General features: G+C 39.9%; 1 protein-coding gene across 5 annotated transcripts in view; it reads right to left on the reverse strand.

The window, feature by feature from the left end:
• CTDP1 (CTD phosphatase 1) overlaps window positions 1–19,057 on the reverse strand; it is a 199,530-nt gene that overhangs the window by 160,439 nt on the left and 20,034 nt on the right. For all 5 annotated transcript variants that reach the window (XR_016313465.1, XM_089682340.1, XM_089682339.1 and 2 more), the window contains exons 2-4: window positions 9,445–9,528; window positions 3,865–3,958; window positions 1,717–1,845 (exon numbers count right to left, since the gene is read on the reverse strand). Coding sequence is in view for 4 of the 5 variants with exons in the window: in XM_089682340.1 (XP_089538466.1) it covers window positions 1,717–1,845; window positions 3,865–3,958; window positions 9,445–9,528 (307 nt within the window). In the remaining variant the exon portion in view is untranslated. The remainder of the gene's footprint in view (window positions 1–1,716; window positions 1,846–3,864; window positions 3,959–9,444; window positions 9,529–19,057) is intronic.

Genomic DNA, 19,057 nt, shown 5'->3' on the forward strand with positions numbered 1-19,057 from the left:
CTAACTGCAGTAAAACTGAAACTGTGGTAATTGCTGTCCTCCGATCGCTGTTGGAGAAGCGCCCAGGCCAAAGGAAGCATGTTACACATTTGATGGGAATGTCCACCGATAACGCCCTTTTGGCAGAAAATATGTGAGCCGATTGTCCATATTACCGGCATCAAACTCGCACTCAAACCAGCCTGCTGTCCATGTAGCCAATTGCTCTATGAAAAGATACAAACGGTTCCTCACTAGACACCTCCTAAATGCCGCCAAGACTTAATTTCAAGAGACTGGAAATCTACACGAACCCCTACAATTGTTGAATGGCTACAGGTAGTGGAAGACACACTATTCATGTGGAAGAAACAGTAGTTATTGCTAAAAAAACAACTAAAAAATTTCATAAAAATGTGGTCCGATTGGCTTATTTTCCAGTATTCCAAACTACTCACAGATAATGGTCTGACGCCCTTTTGGTTTTTCAGTATTATCTGAACAGTCTACGATTGTTCTTATTGATTGATTTGTCTCTGGGTTTCACAGATCAGGGTTGATCTATATGTGGCCTCTTTTTAATTGTAATGACTTTGATTTCTGACGTCTGACTTTTGATCTGCACCATTGCACCATATGGGAACTATCCAAAATATCCCTTTTTCTCCCCTTCCTTCTCCCTCCTGCTCCCTCATCCCTTCTAATCTGGTTTGAAAAAGTTATTCTTTATTGACACTGTATTTTTGGAGGGTTTGGTTTAATTGCGATTATTTTGCTTATAGTATATTTTCTGCCGAGCTCTTCCAGTGGATGATCCTTAGGTTTAACATTGTGCATTGTTGTATTTACCAAGAGCTTAATACATTTTTTTTTTTTTTTACAATAATAAATAGGATTCTATAAGGAGGGAAGAGGGGGAGGTAGTGATACATGTACAGACAAGGAGGGGGGTTTAATAATACTGTATAAAGAATATCTAAACAGCCAGTCTTCACAAATCTTACTGTAAGAAGAACCACACCTCTGTGGTGCCCTTTTTTTTTGCAGCTCCCATAAATATTATGATGCTTTCGTAATAAGACAGTTAAAAATAGAAATATTCCAGCAGTTTTTTTGAGAGACTTTTGTTGCATCAGTGTCCTTAGTACATTTTTTCTGTAAGATACAAAACTCACCCTACCCACCAGTGATGCCATGAAGACTGAGATTGAGCTCTGCAGTCACTGTTGCAGCAATTGTTTTCTTATTCTGGGGTCACAATCCAGCGCAATGTCCTTTTGTCTTTTCCGGACAGGTGACCATGTTGACATCACTTATGCTTACCAGATGACGTTTTCCCAGAAACAGTATATGCTTCCATAACCTTTGATACTGTATCCGGTGACACAGCAAATAAATTGGCAACTTCAGTCCCAGAGGCAACAGCTAAGCAAGCACCAACAATTTGCCCTTTTTTGAAGCTCAGTAAGCTCTAACATGACAGTATTACTAGCAGTGCACACAATGAATGACGAAATTGATGCTTCCCACCTGTTAGCTAGGTGAGGCTTCCCACCTGTTAGCTAGGAGTCTCATCACACAGTGGAAGCAAAAAAAGTTACATCACTTACACTTTCTATGCGAAACATGATGTCACTTTCACACCTGCAAATCATGTAGTGTTTACATTTTTTGTCTAACCACTGTAGACTGTAAATGCCATTGAAAAAAAAACAAAAAAAAAAAAACACCTTTTACCTTTCTAGACATATGTTGGCAGTGCTGTTCTGTGGTATGGATTAATGTCTGGTCTAGGTCAACCATGAGAACAAGTTTCCTATTTCGATGTAATCTCTGCTGGTCTTCACGACCTAGCTGTTCTGCTTGCTAAAAGAAAAAAAAAAATTAAATCTAAAAATACACACAGACACGTAATTTGTTGAAATGTAAAGTGTTAATCAGGCAAATTATGACCATTACCAAATGCTGACTAAAAGGATAACAATAATGGTTTTTGGTCACTTGTTTAACATTTTTAATTAGTAAGTTTATAAATCCTATAATTATGATGTGCTCGCTCTACAAAAACAAAGCTCTCAGCTCTGCATTAAAAAGCAGAGCCACCTATCAAATCAAGGAAGTCAGGTGAGTCAGGATCCTTCCTGAGCCTGACACGGTTCTGCCCTGTCAGTTGCCCACTACCAGCTGACTCTGGGTCACAGGAGGACAAAAGTAAAATGTATTCTTCTGACTGCCAAGAAAAGCACAGCCAAAAAAAAATAAACTGGCCATGTTTCTCTGTTAAAGAAATACAACCCCAATTCCCAAAAAGTTGGGACACTGTGTAAAAGCTACATTAAAACAAAATGCAATGATTTGCAAATCTCAAGAACTCATATTTTATTTTCAATAGAACGTTTGAGAAAATGTACCATTTTAAGAACAAAATATAAGGTAATTTTGAAACTGATGGCAACAACACATCTCAAAAAAGTTGGGACAGGGCAACAAAAAGCTGGCAAAATAAGAGGTACTAACAAAGAGCTGGAAGAAAATTTTGCAAGTATTTTAATTGGAAACAGGTCAGTAACATGATTGGGTATAAAAAGAGCATTGGACAGAGTGTCTCAAAGATGGGCAGAGGTTCACCAATCTGTGAAAAGTTGCATCTAGACAAACGATATCAGAATAATGTTCCTCAACGTACAATTGTAAAGACTTTAAATATATCATCCGTAACAGTACACCAACCCATTAAATGGTTCTGAGGATATGGAGAAATCTCTGCACTCAAAAAACAAGACCGAAATGCAATTGGATGCCCATGTCTTTGGCCCAAAGTTGGCACTGCATTAAAAATGGGCATCAGTGATGGACATAAACTGCATGGGCTCGGGAATACTTCCAAATATCACTGTCTGTGAACACAGTTTGTCATGCCATCCAAAAATGCACGGTAAAGCTCTATCATGCAAAGAAGAAGCCATATCTGAACATGATCCAGAAACTCAGCCGTCTTCTCTGGGTCAAAGATCATTTTAAATGGTCTGTTGCAAAGTGAAAAACTGTTCTGTAGTCACACAAACCAAAATTTAAATTTTTTTTCGCAACCCTGGGCACTACATCCTCTAGACTAAAGAGGAGAGGGACCTTCTGGGTTATCAGCGCTCAGTTGAAAAGCATACATCTCTGATGGTATGAGAGTGCATTAGTGTATATGGAATGGGCAACTTGCACATCTGGAAAGGCACCATCAATGTTATTGCCAGGTTTTAGAGAGCATATGTGCCCTTCAAGATGACATCTTTTTCAGTGAAGGCCTCGCAGATTCCAGCAGGACACTACTAAACAATCTCTGACAACAGCTTGGCTTTGTAGTGGAAAAGTCCAAAAGTCCTGGTGCTTAACTGGCCTGCCTGCAATCCAAACCTTTCACCAATTGAAAATATGTGTCACATCTTGAAACAAAAAATGACAAAACACTCCACAGGACTGTTGAACAATTAGAATCCTATATCAGGCAAGAATGGGACAAAACTCCAGCAATTGGTCTCTTCAGTTCCAAGATGTTTACAAAGTGTTGTTAAAAGAGGAGGGAATGTTACACCATGGTAAACATGGATCTTTCCCAACTTCTTTAAGACATGTTGCTGCCATATTGCTACCTTATTTTTTTTCTTAAAAATGGTAGTTTAACATCTAAACATTTGATATGTTTTCTATTTTCTACTGTGACTATAATATCAGTTTGAGATTTGCATAGCAATGCATTCTGTTTTTATGAAGATTTTACACAGCACCCCAACTTTTTTTTTTTAAATTAGGGTTGTACAATTGACCCAAAAGATAGCTCCCCTTTACTGCTTTGTAGACTTTAAACATTTTAATTAGAGTAGTGCAGCTTACCTCTGAGCTGACCATGAGTTCTGGGACGCTGTGAACCATGGAAACAGTAGCTGTTGACAATGGCACCTGCTGCTTTCCATTCTTGTTTTGTATCCTAAATAAATGAGAGACTTAGTAGGGGACCAACGTTTCCAAATAAAGTGCATGCAAAAACATAAGAAACGCCTCAGCTCTATATTGTCAATATCCGACATACTGCTACAAAACAGGGCCTTTATTTTTCAGTACATTTGATTCCAAACCAGCTATAAAACAATTTTTTCTAACATCCAGCACTGTTGCAAAAAGCACAGAGCTTACCACAAAAACAGTTGCCAAAGTGATTTGCAGAAACCCATCAGGTGACCTGCCTTTGCTTAAGCTGGCCATGTTCAAATCTCGGCAGTTTCAGCAGGAACTGACCAAGTGCATTTGATCAGCACAGGGCCACTCGGCACTGTCCAGACAGAGGTCAGAGGTCCTGCATCCTCCTACAGGAGAAATAATGCTTTAACCAGTGCTCTGCTGGACACTGACAGAAGTCACAAGACTGATCAAACTGTTGATGAGAAAAGATGTTTAGCAGTTTATACACTGCTCAAAAAAAATTAAAGGAACATTTTGAAAACAAATCAAATCTCAAGGGGGAAAAATATCATGCTGGATCTCTATACTGATATGGACTAATGTGTTAGGAATGTAAAGATGTCCCATCATTTGATGGAAATGAAAATTACTAACCTACAGAGGACTGAATTCAAAGATACCCTGAAAATCAAAATGAAAAAATGCATACATAAATTAGTGAAGCACTAAAAATAACTAAATAAATTCATACTATAGTGCCATTTATAACTGCATAATAGTGCTCTGTGATAAATGACTCAAACATAAGTGTATCCTTACAGTGAAATGAATACACAAACTTAAAGTGAATAGTGATAACAACTATGCCATGTGTATAAATAATATTCAATCTAAATAATTATTCAATAAATTAACATACAGCTGTGAATCACAAATATATAAAAAAAAATCCGTGAGTAATCAATATATAACAGCAAGTCCATGCAAGTGAAAACTGTGTGAAAAGGTGATCTTCACTTCTAGTGCATAAATCCTCAAATGGCAGCAGTGCCTTCTCACCTCCACACACTGACCCACACAGGGCCAAAAGGCTATTAATCTCCTGTATACCAGATCCTCATAAGTATGCTGGTCATCCAGGGACCACAGGGTAAATGGAGACTCCTCCCCCAGTGTTCTATTCCACTCCACCTCCACTCAATAGTATATAGATAAGACACAAAGAAAATCCTCGTGACCGGAAATGGAGTACCGACGCGTTGCGTCACGTGCATCGTGACTTCATCATTGCAGCAATTCAAAATGGTACTCAGTAGTTTTTATGGCCCCCACGTCCTTGTATGCATGCCTGACAACGTCAGGGCATGCTTCTAATGAGACGACGGATGTTGTCTTGCGGCATTTCCTCCCAGATCTGGACAAGGGCATTACTGAGCTCCTGGACAGTCTAAGGTGCAACCTGGTGGCGTCGGATGGCCAAAACATGATATTCCAGAGGTGTTCTATTGGATTTAGGCAAGGCGAGCTTGGGGCCATTCAATGGCATTAATTCCTTCATCCTCCGGGAACTGCCTGCATACTCTCGCCATATGAGGCTGGGCATTGTCGTGCACTAGGAGGAAACCAGGACCCACTGCACCAGCATAGGGTCTGACAATGGGTCCAAGTATTTCATCCCAATACCTAATGGCAGTCAGGGTGCCATTGTCTAGCCTGTAGAGGTCTGTGCGTCCCTCCATGGATATGCCTCCCCAGACCATCACTGACCCATCACCAAAACGGTCATGCTGAACAATTTGACAGGCAGCATAACGTTCTCCATGGCTTCTCCAGACCCTTTCACGTCTGCCATATGTGCTCAGGGTGAACCTGCTCTCATCTGTGAAAAGCACAGGGCCCCAGTAGTGGACCTGACAATTCTGGTGTTCAATGGCAAATGCCAATCGAGCTCTATGGTGCCAGGCTGTGAGCACAGGGCCCACTACAGGACATTGGGCCTTCAGGCCATTCTCGTGAAATCAGTTTCTAATTGTTTGGTCAGAGACATTCACACCAGTGGCCTGCTGGAGGTCATTTTGTAGGGCTTTGGCAGTGCTCATCCTCTTCCTCCTTGCACAAAGGAGCCGATACCGGTCCTGCTGATGGGTTAAGAACCTTCTACGGACCTGTCCAGGTCTCCTAGAGTAACTGCCTGTCTCCTGGAATCTCCTCCATGCTCTTGAGACTGTGCTGGGAGACACAGCAAACCTACCAATGGCATGTATTTATGTGCCATGCTGGAGGAGTTGGACTGCTGTGCAACCTCTGTAGGGTCCAGGTATTGCCTCATGCTACTAGTAGTGACACTGACCCTAGCCAAATGCAAAACTAGTGAAAAACAGTCAGAAAAGATGAGTAGGGAAAAAAACGTCAGTGGCCTCCACCTGTAAAACCATTCCTGTTTTGGGAGTCGTCTCATTGTTGTCCATCTAGTGCACCTGTTAATTTCATTATCATCAAAGCAGCTGAAACTGATTAACAACCCCCTCTGGTACTTAAACTCCTGGGCTATTGATCTGGTCAGTTAACTGACTTGGTGCTATACTCTGATTAAAAAGTGTTCCTTTAATTTTTTTGAGCAGTGTATTTACTAAAATAAGTGCATTTCCATGTTCTGTGGGTGACTAGATATAGTGAATACAGGGTCCTGGGTTTAGTAACAATTTAACACTAGCTTATCAATTGAAGTACTTGTGCGTATTTATAAACAGCCACTTTTTGCATTACTATTCATCACCCCAAATAAAGTGACACAGACTCTCACTTTATCCTTTGTCTTTTCCTTACAAATGCACAAATCAATTAGATGGCAATAGTGGAACAAATATGCAGCTTTAGTTGACAAGGCCATTTACACTGCAATTTCTAAATAAACCCGCAATAAATAAAAATCACAAAACAATGGAATTTTTGCACTCACTGTAAAATTCTGTTCGCCAAGTACATTAAGGGACACAGCTGTTATCCATAAAATGTGTGGGTTTACACTGTCACCTGCAGGAGGATACTAAGGAGTCCATATATTAAATGAAAAAATAAAAAAAAACACCAGTTACACTTACCGGTAACTGTGTTTCAAGAAAATCTTCCAGGACGGCACACTTGAGAGGACAAGCTTGACCTGACAGGAATCACAATCAAAAACCAGAGTTTAAATTCCCAGCCCTTCCCCTCACTCCTCAGTTATGTAAGAGTATCACTATATCCTAGTGCACGTAGGGCACTTTGCCCAAATTGTTCAAACACAAAATACGGGTGGGAAGTAGGCCTGCCGTCCTGGAAGATTTTCTAGAAACACAGTTACTGGTAAGTGTGACTGGTATTTTTCTTCAGTTATCTTCCAGGACAAGGTAACACACCCAACCAACCCAGTAATAGGGCAGTGGGAGCTCCATCTCTCAAATGAGTGGCAACAAAAATAATTTTATGGCAAGTACAAAATTTTGTTGATTGAGCAATAAAGCTATCCATAAAACATGTGCAATATCCACAAGTATCACCTACTAAAGGCGTGGCTAATCAATGAAAATGAAAGACCATGGAGTACCTGCTCTAAGCCTCAGAGGATTACACTACCGTGTCCAAACCTTGCAGCCAAAGCTGGCATCAACAGATGCCAGCAAGTCAACCTTACAGAATCCAGAAAACATATAGGAAGACAACAATCGCACTGAAGCCTGGTCACAAAACACCTAAGAAGCACAGACTGCTCTAGCAGAGTGAGCTGTAATAGGAAAATGTGGATCCTTGTGTCGCAGGGCATAGGCCTGACAGATCTCTTGTGAAATGGTAGAGGGTGACACTACAACCACTTTATGTTGATCTTCCACAATTGCAATAATTTGTCTTTAGGAATCAGAAAGGGATAGAGAAGACAACATCAAAAGAATGCAAGGCAATCTCATTAGAGTGTACAAGGTCAGACAAAGAGGTTCGATCTCCTTAAGATAAAAAAATGATACCACTTTGGGCAAAATTGAGATAAAAAAAGTATGCATAAGCAACTTGTCCTTGTGTACTATTAGCAATCACTAAACCTTAAAGTGTTATTAAACCTCAACTACAAAAAAAACCTTATTACATGCTACATAACAGAGTGTGCATACTCACAAAGCAAATAAAGCATTCATTTTGTGTAAAGTGAAATATACCTAATTGATCCTGCCCTTCAGCTGTCCCTCCCACCTTCTCTGTGTCCTCACTGCAGACAGATGGTGTAGACCAACCGGTGTCCTCTACTGATCATGCTTAGTTTCAGGTGCCTTCTAAGCTCTTAATTTCCTCAGTTTTCTTATCCATGCAGCCCACGTGACTATAGAGCTACATATGTGGATGTATACACAGTGGTAAATGACGCTCCCCTGCCTCCCTCCTCCATGCCCTCCTACTGCTAAACACTAGGGGGGGCAGGATCAGGGGTGTGGAAATTGACAAAAATTACTTGTCCAGGGACTAAATCTGTGTCCCAATCTACTTGTTCCTCATGACAATCTACTAGTACATATAAAAACAAAAACAAAAAAAAAAAAAAAAAAAGTGTAAACCGTATTTAAATCCAAGGTGATTTTTAGAATGTCTAGAGCTTTTAAAAACAAAAGCGGCTTTATGGCGGCTTAAACGCGTAAGTATTTTAACATTGTACGGTTTATCTCCTTCTCCCCTGCCTGTCTCCAGCACCGCAACCGGGCACTAGCAGGGAGGAGAGAGACCATGCAGTGTAATGAGCAATGACTGGCTGCTTTTCCTTTATCCCTTTCTCTTCCAGAGTCGTTTTTGCATTTTTTTTTCACGTTTAAAAACAATTTTAGGCCTGAAGATTACATAAAAGCCCCCAAAATTATATATTTTCTGAAAGCAGAGAACCTAGAGAATAAAATATTGGTAGTTCCATTTTTTTTATGTCGCATGATAGTACCGCAAAATTTCAGTAAAAAATACAAGTTAATTTTAGGGGACAAAAAAAAAAAAAAAAAGAAAAAAAAATCGAGGAGTAAACAGATATCCAACATGTCACACTTTAAAATTTGATTGCGCTCGTGAAATGGTGACGAACGTCAGTACCCACAGAACTGATGGAAATAGCACAGACTTTCAAAATGTACTAGTACTAAAGTTGAGCAGCTGCTGGTATGTAGTACAAGGATTTATATGTTCTTGTCACAGATGCATAGTTGTCATATCTGCTTGATTTTTACAGCCATGCAAACGGCCAATTAGCTGGTATAATAGACAGTTGCAGATACACTGAAAATGGTCTGAATTAGAGGAAAAAAAAAAACAAAAAAACAAAAACATCAAAGAAAACAATATACCTTACAGCAGATGGCAAATCTTTTACACAGACTTGCTACAAAATTAGAAAACATCTCTATAGTGTGACTTCACAATTTTCTAAATATTTTAAATATCATAATTAAAATACAACAATGAAAAGAATGAAAAATCTGAACACAGGACAAAGAAAAGTTTACTTACTGTGTCAAGTCCTGACCACATTCTGCACACAAGCCTTTCATCACCACAGGATGGTTACAGCCCGATAACCTCACCAAGACACCTCTAAAACATAAAAATAAAAGCCTTGGTAGACGCAGAACAACTTGGCAAACCATTACCTAAAAACAATTGGTAATATTTATCATCTTGACGCAAAGAAATGGTAAACAGGAACATTAAGATTGTAATGTACAGCGCTGAGTGAACTATCGGCGCGTTATAAATACTGTATAAAAATAATTAAGATGCATCATGAAACATTTATTACAGGTGTATCTAGGTTTACACATGCCTCGGTTAATGTAATTTTTGGGGGGTTTTTCTTCACTATAGCTCACAGAATTAGCTGTCGCTTTCCCCGGAGTTAAAGGAAATTGTTTCTTTTAAGAAACTAAAAGGAAACATGGTTTCTTTTAACTCGGGGAAATAAACTAAAAGGAAACTATTTCTTTTAGCTGGGGGGAAAGTGACAGCTGAATCCCGGAGCCATAGCAAAGAAAGAGAAAAAAAAAGTGGTAATTACATTTAAAAACCGGCACCATAATAAACAACATCGTGGGGTTCCCCCCTCCATTCATACCAAGCCCTTTAGGTCTGGTAGAAGTTTTGAGGGGAAACTGCACGCCAAAATTAAAAAAAAAAAAAAAAAAAAAAACACGGCGTGGGAGGCCCCCCAAGAGCCATACCAGACCCTTATCCGAACATGCAATCCGGCAGGTCAGGAAAGGGGGAGGGGTGGGAGAGACGAGCAAGCGCCCCACCCCAAACCTTACCAGGCCACATGCCCTCAACATAGGGGGGTGCTTTGGGGCAGGGCACCCCAAAGCACCTTGTCCCCATGTTGACGGAGACAAGGGCCTTTTCCCCACAACCCTGGCCGGTGGTTGTAGGGGTCTGCAGGCAGGGCGCTTATCGGAATCTGGAAACCCCCTTTAACAAGGTGGCCCCCAGATCCCTGCCCCCCCCCCCCCCCCCATGTGAAGGGGTATGGTGTGCATGGTGCTGCTACTCATTCACAAAAAACAAAAAGTGTAGTGTGAAAAAACACAGGACATGGTCTTTGACAAGTCCTTTATTAAAGGAAAAAAAAAACTAAAAGAATGTACCCCGAAGTAAATCCAAAATCAATCACGATGTCCGCCGATCCGAAAAAAGAATTTAAAGAAAAGGCTCCGCTCCCAATGCTGGCTCCCGGCCGTCTGCCTGCTCTTAAACATGTAGGGGGCGGGGCCACCCAGTGAAATCACGCCTCCTTGTGGTATCAAACGGAGCATGCTGGGTCAATGATGTCACAAGGAGGTGGGGCCACACGCATGATGTCACTGGGAGGCCTAGCCTCTTACATATTTAAGACCTGTCAAGCCAGCTCAGAGGCAGACGGCCAAGAGCCATCGTCAGGAGCGGAGCCTTTTTTTCTTTATTCTTTTTTCCGGTCAGTGGCGGACATCTGGATTGACGTTGGATCTACTGTGGGGGACATACTTTTAGTTTTTTTCTTTTAATAAAGGACTTGTCAAAGACCGTGTCCTGTCTTTTTTCACACTACACACTGGTTTTTGTGAATGAGTAGTGGGACCATGTACCCCATACTCATATGGGGGGAGGGGTGCCGGGATCTGTGGGCCCCCTTGTTAAAGGGGCTTCCAGATTCCGATAAGCCCCCTGCCCGCAGACCCCCACAACCACCAGCCAGGGTTGTGGGGAAGAGGCCCTTGTCCCCATCAACATGGGGACAAGCTGCTTTGGGGTATGTGGCCTGCTATGGTTCGCTCGTCCCCCCCCCTTTCCTGACCTGCATGCTAAGATAAGGGTCTGGTATGGATTTTTGGGGGGGACCCCCACACTTTTTTTTTTCATTTTGGCGTGGGAGTTCCCCTCAAAATAGATACCAGACTCAATGTGCTTGGTATGGATGGGAGGGGGGACACCACGCCATTTTTTACATTTTTTTTCTTAATTGCCGGCAATCCTCTCTTTTACATTCAGCTGTCAGTGGTTAACCCCGCTGACAGCTGAAACATTAACACAGGATTGTCACTACTAAAATACCATATGACTTGATAAAATAACTTGTGTGGTATTTTAGTAGCATTTACTTTTTTCTGACCTCCGAAACGGATTAATTGGTTTTCAATGCATTCCTATGGGAAACGGCTTTTGGTTTATGAATTTTTCGCTATACGAAAAGTCCCGCAAAACAAATTAAATTCATAAACCGAGGTATGCCTGTGTAATGTTTCAACCAAATTCAGAAATGTCACCGTTGGCTATAGTAAACTCGCACTGTGACTGAATGAATGAAAATGTTATAAAAAAAAATTCACATACATTTAAATCTATCTTTGAACTTTTCTAACTGTCAAACTTGGTGGCCCAAGAATACAGATGTACAGGTTTGTAAACCTGTCAGAGACTTTGCAACTAACTCGGTCACCAATTTGCTTGATAAATATCCCCCAATAATACAAGTTATCAGTTCATAGACAAGGGTATCAAGCATTCTTCGTGTTTGTTCCATCGAGTTTTAGAACAACCATACCTTTGTACAGTTTTCCTTTAATAAGTTCCACCCATACCATGAGGTGAAATACTAATCTTCATCCCCAATACAAGGATCTTTACTATGCAGCCCCACAGCCTTTCTACTGCAAATGGTGACTTCATACCGTAAATGCATGCTGAGGGCATCAAGAGGACAACATTCATATTTCCTAAGTATATACATGCAATCCATACGTACAAAGAAACCAAAACAAATAAGTTCTGAAATTAAGTTATTTGTAAAAAAATGGAATGACACAAAGAAAAAGGTATTGAACACGCTAACTGAAAAGTATTACTTGGTAGTGACAGCTTCAAGATGCCTCCTGTATGGAGAAACTAGTCGCATGCATTGCTCAGGTGTGATTTTGACCCATTCTTCCATACAGTCTTCAAATCTTAAAGGTTGCGTGGGCCTCTTCTATGAATTCTAATCTTTACTTCTTTCCATAGATTTTCTACCGGATTCAAGTCAGGTGATTGGCTGTGCCATTCTAGTAGCTTTAGTTTCTTTGAAACCAATTGAGAGAGTTTCCTTGGCTTTGTGTTTGCGATCATTGTCTTGTTGAAATATTCACCCTCGTTTCATCTTCATCATCCTGGTAGATGGCAGAAGATTTTTATCAAGAATGTCTTGGTACATTTTTCCATTCTAAAAAAACAGCCCCACACCATGATGTTGCCACCTCCAAACTTCACCCCCAAAACACTATACAAACAGCGATGTGCAGTGCTATCTGACGTCCAAACAGTGTGTATTATGGAATCAAAAAAGTTCAATTTTGGTCTCATCTGATCAGACTATATTATTCCAGTATTTCACAGTCTTGTCCAAATGTTGTGCAGCAAACTTTAGGTCTTGAGAGAGCTCTTTGCTTTTACCCACCATAAGCTGTTTCTTGTGTGACACCTTGGTATTGAGACACCTTTTTATAGGCCATCAGTTGAGACTGAACTAGCGGATATTTGCACTGACAAGGGGCAGGACTGCTTTCTTAGAACGGAGAGATTTCAGCTGGTGTCTTGGCTTTCAATGCCTTTTTGTACCTACCTTTCTTTGTGTGTTCAATACTTTTTCCCTGAGTCATTCCTTTTTATTATACATAACTTAATTTCTGTATTTAATTTGTTTTGGTTTATTTGTATGTATGGATGGATTGCATGGGTTGTTATCAACAAGTGATGAAAATTTCATGTCAATAGCACCTTTAGAAATATATTTACTGAGAAAAATAGTGGAGTGTTCAATACTTATTTTGCCCACTGTATATACCATTAGAGGTTCAATCTGGTAAAAATCAGACTGAGAGATCAAAATTTTTATTCAAAAGGGGAAACATTTTTTTTTTTAAAAAAGTTCTAAAACACAGTTCTGCAGATTTTTTAGACAGGACTAATATAATACTATGCATGACAGACTCCCTTGTGATAGGCAGGTAGCCTGAATTAAACTACCTGCATCTGCAATCGCTAAGACATTTAGTAGCAGCAGCATGCTTTTTGTATAGCCTGTCATGATGGGGTTAAAAATACAAAAATTAGCCCTTTATAATACAGATAGCAGATAATCACTATTATAAGGTGTTAATTTATGTACCCAGAAGTAGGAAATAAAGGGTATTTTTAACTGGGAGTCAGACATGAAGCGATACGAAGGGTGGAGGGGGGATATAAATCTTTTATATTAACCACTTGCCCTCCTGAGGACTTACCCCCCTTCCTGACCAGGCCAATTTTGTTACTTTAACTGACAATTGTGTGGTCGTGTTTTACGTCCTTTTTTTTTCCCCCACAAATTGAGCTCTCTTTCTGTGGTATTTGATTGCCTGTGCGATTTTTATTTTTTGCACTATTAAGAAAAAAAAAAAAAAAAGACCAACAATTGAGAAAAAAAAAAAATATTTTTGACTTTTTGCTATTAAACAAGTCCAGTAAAAAAAAAAAAAAAAAAAATCAAATTTGGTCATAAATTTACGCCAAAATGTATTCTGCTACATGTGTTTGGTAAAAAAAAGAAATCCCAATACGTGCAAATTAATTGGCTTACATGCTGTGCACAGCCATCCAGAGCAGTGTGCCCAAGCTGATAGGGAGGAGGACTGTTAGTAAACAAAACAGTCCTCCTCCCCATTGGTGATCATCAGAAATCACCGGCCGACGAGTAATTACCAGCCGAGGCCCGCTGATTGACAGCCGCGCCTAATAATGACGGCGCGGGTAGTGCTCACCCGCGTGCGCCCCCTACCCGAAAATTAAAAATCACGCGATTCACCCTGTACCACTGGGGGGGGGGGGGGGGGTTGGTTTGGGGTTAGAACTGTTAGTAAATAAAACATTTCTCCTCCCTGTCAGCTCCTGCACACTGCTTTGGATGGCTGCACACAGAACAGACATGCAAAGCAGTGTGCTTACAGTGATGCAAAAACTCATTCACAGAACACAAAACTAACCCTTTGATCGCCCCACGTTAACCTCTTCATGCCCAGTGCCATTAGTACAGTGTCAGTGCTTTTTATTAGCACTGATTGCTGTATTGTATTGGTGTCAATGGGGATGTCAGTGACACAAAGTCAGTTCCCCCCAGTGTCAGAATGCCCGCCGCAGTCCTATTATAAGTCACTGATCGACGCCATTACTAGTAAAAATGAGGGGGAAAATCCCAGTATATATACACCGCCATTTGTAAACGCTACAACTTTCACATAAACCAATTCATTTACACGTATTGGGATTTTTTAAATTTTTTTTTAGGAAAGTCATGTCGCAGAATACATTTTGACGTAAATTTATGCCGAAATTTGATTTTCAAAATTTTTTTTACTGGACATGTTTAATAGCAAAATGTCAAAAATATAATTTTTTCTCAAAATTGTTGGTATTTTTTTTATAGCACAAAAAATAAAAAGCGATCAAATGCCACAGAAAGAAAGCTCAATTTGTAGGGAAAAAAAAGGATATAAATTTAATTTGGGTGCAGCGTTGCATGACTGCACAATTGTCAGTTAAAATAACGCCGCACCGTAACGCAAAAAAAGGCCTGGTCAGGAAGGGGGGTAAATCCTCAGGAGGGCAAGTGGTTAAAGTGATTGTAAACGTTGGATTTTTAAAAATTATTTAATAATAAACTTCTCATACTTAACTGCTCTGTGCAATGGTTTTGCACAGAGCAGCCCTGATTCTCCATGTCTGGGGTCCCCCGCCAATACTTCTGGCTCCTCTTGCCTTCGGAGTGCCCCTCTAGCAAGCCGCAAAGTATAATATAGATTGTCCCTATAGCAAGGTAAAAACATTTCTGCCTATAGAATCACTTTAAATCACCCTGCCCAGGACTGTCACACTGGGCATCCTGCTCCTCATACATTTACAAGTTATCATGCCCTTACTGACATGTATGCAGGGTGTACTGAGATGTATGTGTGCTGCACTGTGTATACTGACATGTATGAATGGTGTACTGAGCTGTGTGTGTGCTGCACGGTTTTTTCTGATATGTAGACAAATAATGCATTCTGTATGCATGACAGTTAATCGGTTGACCAACAAATCAATTATGAAAATAGTTGACAATTTTCATAAGATTATTATACAGGATTTATATAGCGCCAACAGTTTGCTCAGCGCTTTACAATATAACGGGAGACAATACAGCAACAATACAGTTCAATACAAGAGGGTTAGGAGGGCCCTGATCCTGGGAGCTTACAATCTAGGAGGGAGCTTATAACTGATTATGTCGATAAGTTGTTTCAGCCCTGCATTTCATGCTATGTTACTTTTTCATTCAACAAATATTAAAAAAAGTGTTCTATTTTATTTAGCAAGCATGATAATAAATCAGGTCCTTCTATACAATATTTGAGCACATTTCTTCTGAACAACCAACCACCACCCCCTCCCCAGGGTAGCAGCACATGAAAATGTTCAGCTGCAGACACGCCTCTTGCCTGTCAGACACAAATTGTTTACTACAAGTCCTCAAAGGCTCTGAAGGAAAACAAGAATGTCCCTTTATTCCTTCTCTCTAAGGACTACAAACACACAGATGGCAGCAATAGCAGAATGTGTTTTGGATTTAGTTTAGCAATCTGCTGTACACCATTTAATAAAAAATAAAAATATCAAAACAGCCCTCCTACTCTATTATGGGTCCACATAAATATGACAGTGTACATTAAAACAGTTTATCATGTATGCTTTAGTCAGTGGCAAATATTTTATTATGATGATTACTCTTTACATAAACATGCATCCAATGACCACATAAACACAACACGGATTAAAGCAATTTAAGAGAGGAGAGGAGCAGCTGAGAAGGAAAAGGGTCCTAAAAATCTATTTACTATTTAAAGCTGAACTCTGGGCTACAGAAAACCTAACCCTTGCAGTATTCATTTTTTGCATTGGAGTCTGCAAAGCACTGCAACCACCTTCAGAGCATTGCGGGTGTAATGCACATGGTTCTGCAGGCTCTTCCTTAAGCCCCATAAGCCTGAGGTATCTACTGAGGTACAGAGCTTTGGTTATTTAACCATTTCCATACCGGGCAATTTCACACCTTCCTGCCCAGGCCATTTTTCAGGTTTCAGCGCTCTCACACTTTGAATGACAATAGCGCAGTCATACAACATTGTACCCAAACTAAAATTTTATCATTTTCTTCACACAACTAGAGCTTTCTTTTGGTGGTATTTAATCATTGCCTGGGTTTTTATTTTTTGCTAAAATAACAAAAAAAAACTGAAAAGTTTGAAGAAAGAAAAAACACGTTTTTCTTTGTTTCTGTTATAAAAGTTTGAAAATAAATAATTGTTCTTCATAAATTTAGGCCAAGATGTATTCTACTACATGTCTTTAATGAAAATAACTCAAATTAGGATGTATTTTTTAGTTTGTAGGAAAGTTATAGAGTTCACAAACTATGGTATAGATCTGAATATTGATCAATCCTGAAGTACTGACGGCCAATCTAATTTCTTGAGGTCCAAGAACGTCAGAATAGTACAGATATCCCCCAAATGACCCCTTTTTGCAAAGTAGACAGTCTGACGTACTTCATAAGAGGAATGGCGAGTTTGACGTATTTTTTTTGTCATAATTTTTCGGAAAATGAAAAGATAAAAAAATTATTTTCACTTTTCTTTTTTACATACTGTCAGCAGTGCAGTACAGCATCATCATATAACTGGCATGGCGGTGATCAGGGACACTGACTGGTCAATTTTTTTTATTTTACATTTTTTATTACATTTTTTTTAAGAATTTTTTTTCATATTTCACTATGTCCAAAGTAGTACAATGTTATGATAGTAACATTGTACTACTTTGGGGAAGTGATCAGTATTTTTTTTTTTACACAATTTGTTTACAGCAAAGAATTACTTTGCTATAAGCAAGCATTTACCTGAATGACATCGATTCATTCAGAGTTTTTTGTTTTTTTTGTGCTTAGCTGTGATTTGGCCCCAGCTAATCACATGACATGTGCATGTGATTAGCTGTGACCATTCACAGCTAGACACTAGTATACAATGGATGGCATGAATGAAGCCATCCATTGTATACAACTATCATTTGACCTGCTGTGATTGGTCACAGCAGGTCACATGGTACCGGTAACGGGGCCGATACTCAAATCTGTCATTGGCCGTGTCCGAGGTACACGGCCGGTGACAGATCACGGCTGGTGACAGATCGCGCCGCTGCGCGGCTCTGCAAGCGCGCGAACTGCGCGAGTGCGGGAGTACGCCAAATGGCGGCCTCCCAGAAAGCTAGTACATTTTTCCAGACGCCATACGGCTATTGGCCGGGCATCAAATGGTTAAATTGTTAATGAACCCACTACAGTAAAATCAGTCTGTATATGCAGTAAAGCATGCTTGTTATAATCTCTGTCAAACCTAAGGGATTAAACCTCTGCATTGTATAAAAAGTCTGTTTGATCCTTTCTTCTCTGTCCCTCCCCTTTTTCAAGCGACCATTACTTATTGCCACACTGAACTGTAGGCATGCACATGCTCAATTTGGTGTGTATTGCTAAAGAGGTTTTTTTTTTCCTTGGGATAGTACATGTGATCAGCACAGGGCCAATCAGCTCTGGTCAGACAGAGGGTCGGGGGATTTGTATCCTCCTACAGCAGAAAGAAAACAACAAGCTTTTGCTAGTGCTGGGCTGGACACAGATAGAAGTCACAAGACTGCTCTAACTTCTGATGGAAAAGGTATTTAGCAGTTTAGATTTACTAAAATAATTGCACTTCCATGTTGTGTGTACTGTGGGAGACCAGATATAGTGAATGCAGGGTCCTGGGTTTAGTAACACTTTAAGGTCTTGTTCACACATGCAGAAAAACTGATAGAAACTGATAAATCTGCAAATCAGTTTCTATCAGTTTTCATATGCGCGTCAATGAGTTTTATAGAAGTTGCAGATACCTGCGCAGAATAAAATCTGCACGTGATACTATTGTGGTGTGAAAAGGGCAAATATAAAACAATTGATTTTGTTGTACTCGTGCAGAAAAACTGATGGCTCTGCACCATGGTGTGAATGGGACCTAACTAAAAGATGTAATCAATGGACTTGGAGTGTGGCGATGTCAATACGCTTGTGTTTCATTGAGGCAGATGGAACTCCCAGCATCTTAAATTCAAGAAAGCATAATGTGCAAGGGGTAGTTTGAAGGTGGGAGCTGCTAAATGGCACATTCCATCATAAATATTAGAACATAAAACATAGTATGCATGGTGGAATTAGGCTCTATGCACACTAGTGTTTTTTAAGCTGCTAGAAGCTGTTATTAGCATTTTTGTTCTGTGTCCATGCACACAATTTTAGGCTAGTAGCCTTTTTCAAGCTTCAGCGTTTAGGAGCAGGAAAAAAAAAATTTTTGCAGAGTTTTTGGGAGAAAAAAAAACAAAAAAACAAAAAAAAAAACCGCTAAAAAACTGCTAAACACTACTAAACCGCTAACAGCTTTTTTCTAGCTTTTCACCCCCTACATGTACTTTAAAAACGCTAATAAAATGCAATGCTACCAAAAAACCACTATTA

This window comes from Staurois parvus, unplaced genomic scaffold (assembly GCF_062004578.1).
Source record: "Staurois parvus isolate SC_StPar_1 unplaced genomic scaffold, SC_StPar_1.0 ptg000287l, whole genome shotgun sequence".
NCBI classification, from domain to species: Eukaryota; Metazoa; Chordata; class Amphibia; order Anura; family Ranidae; genus Staurois; species Staurois parvus.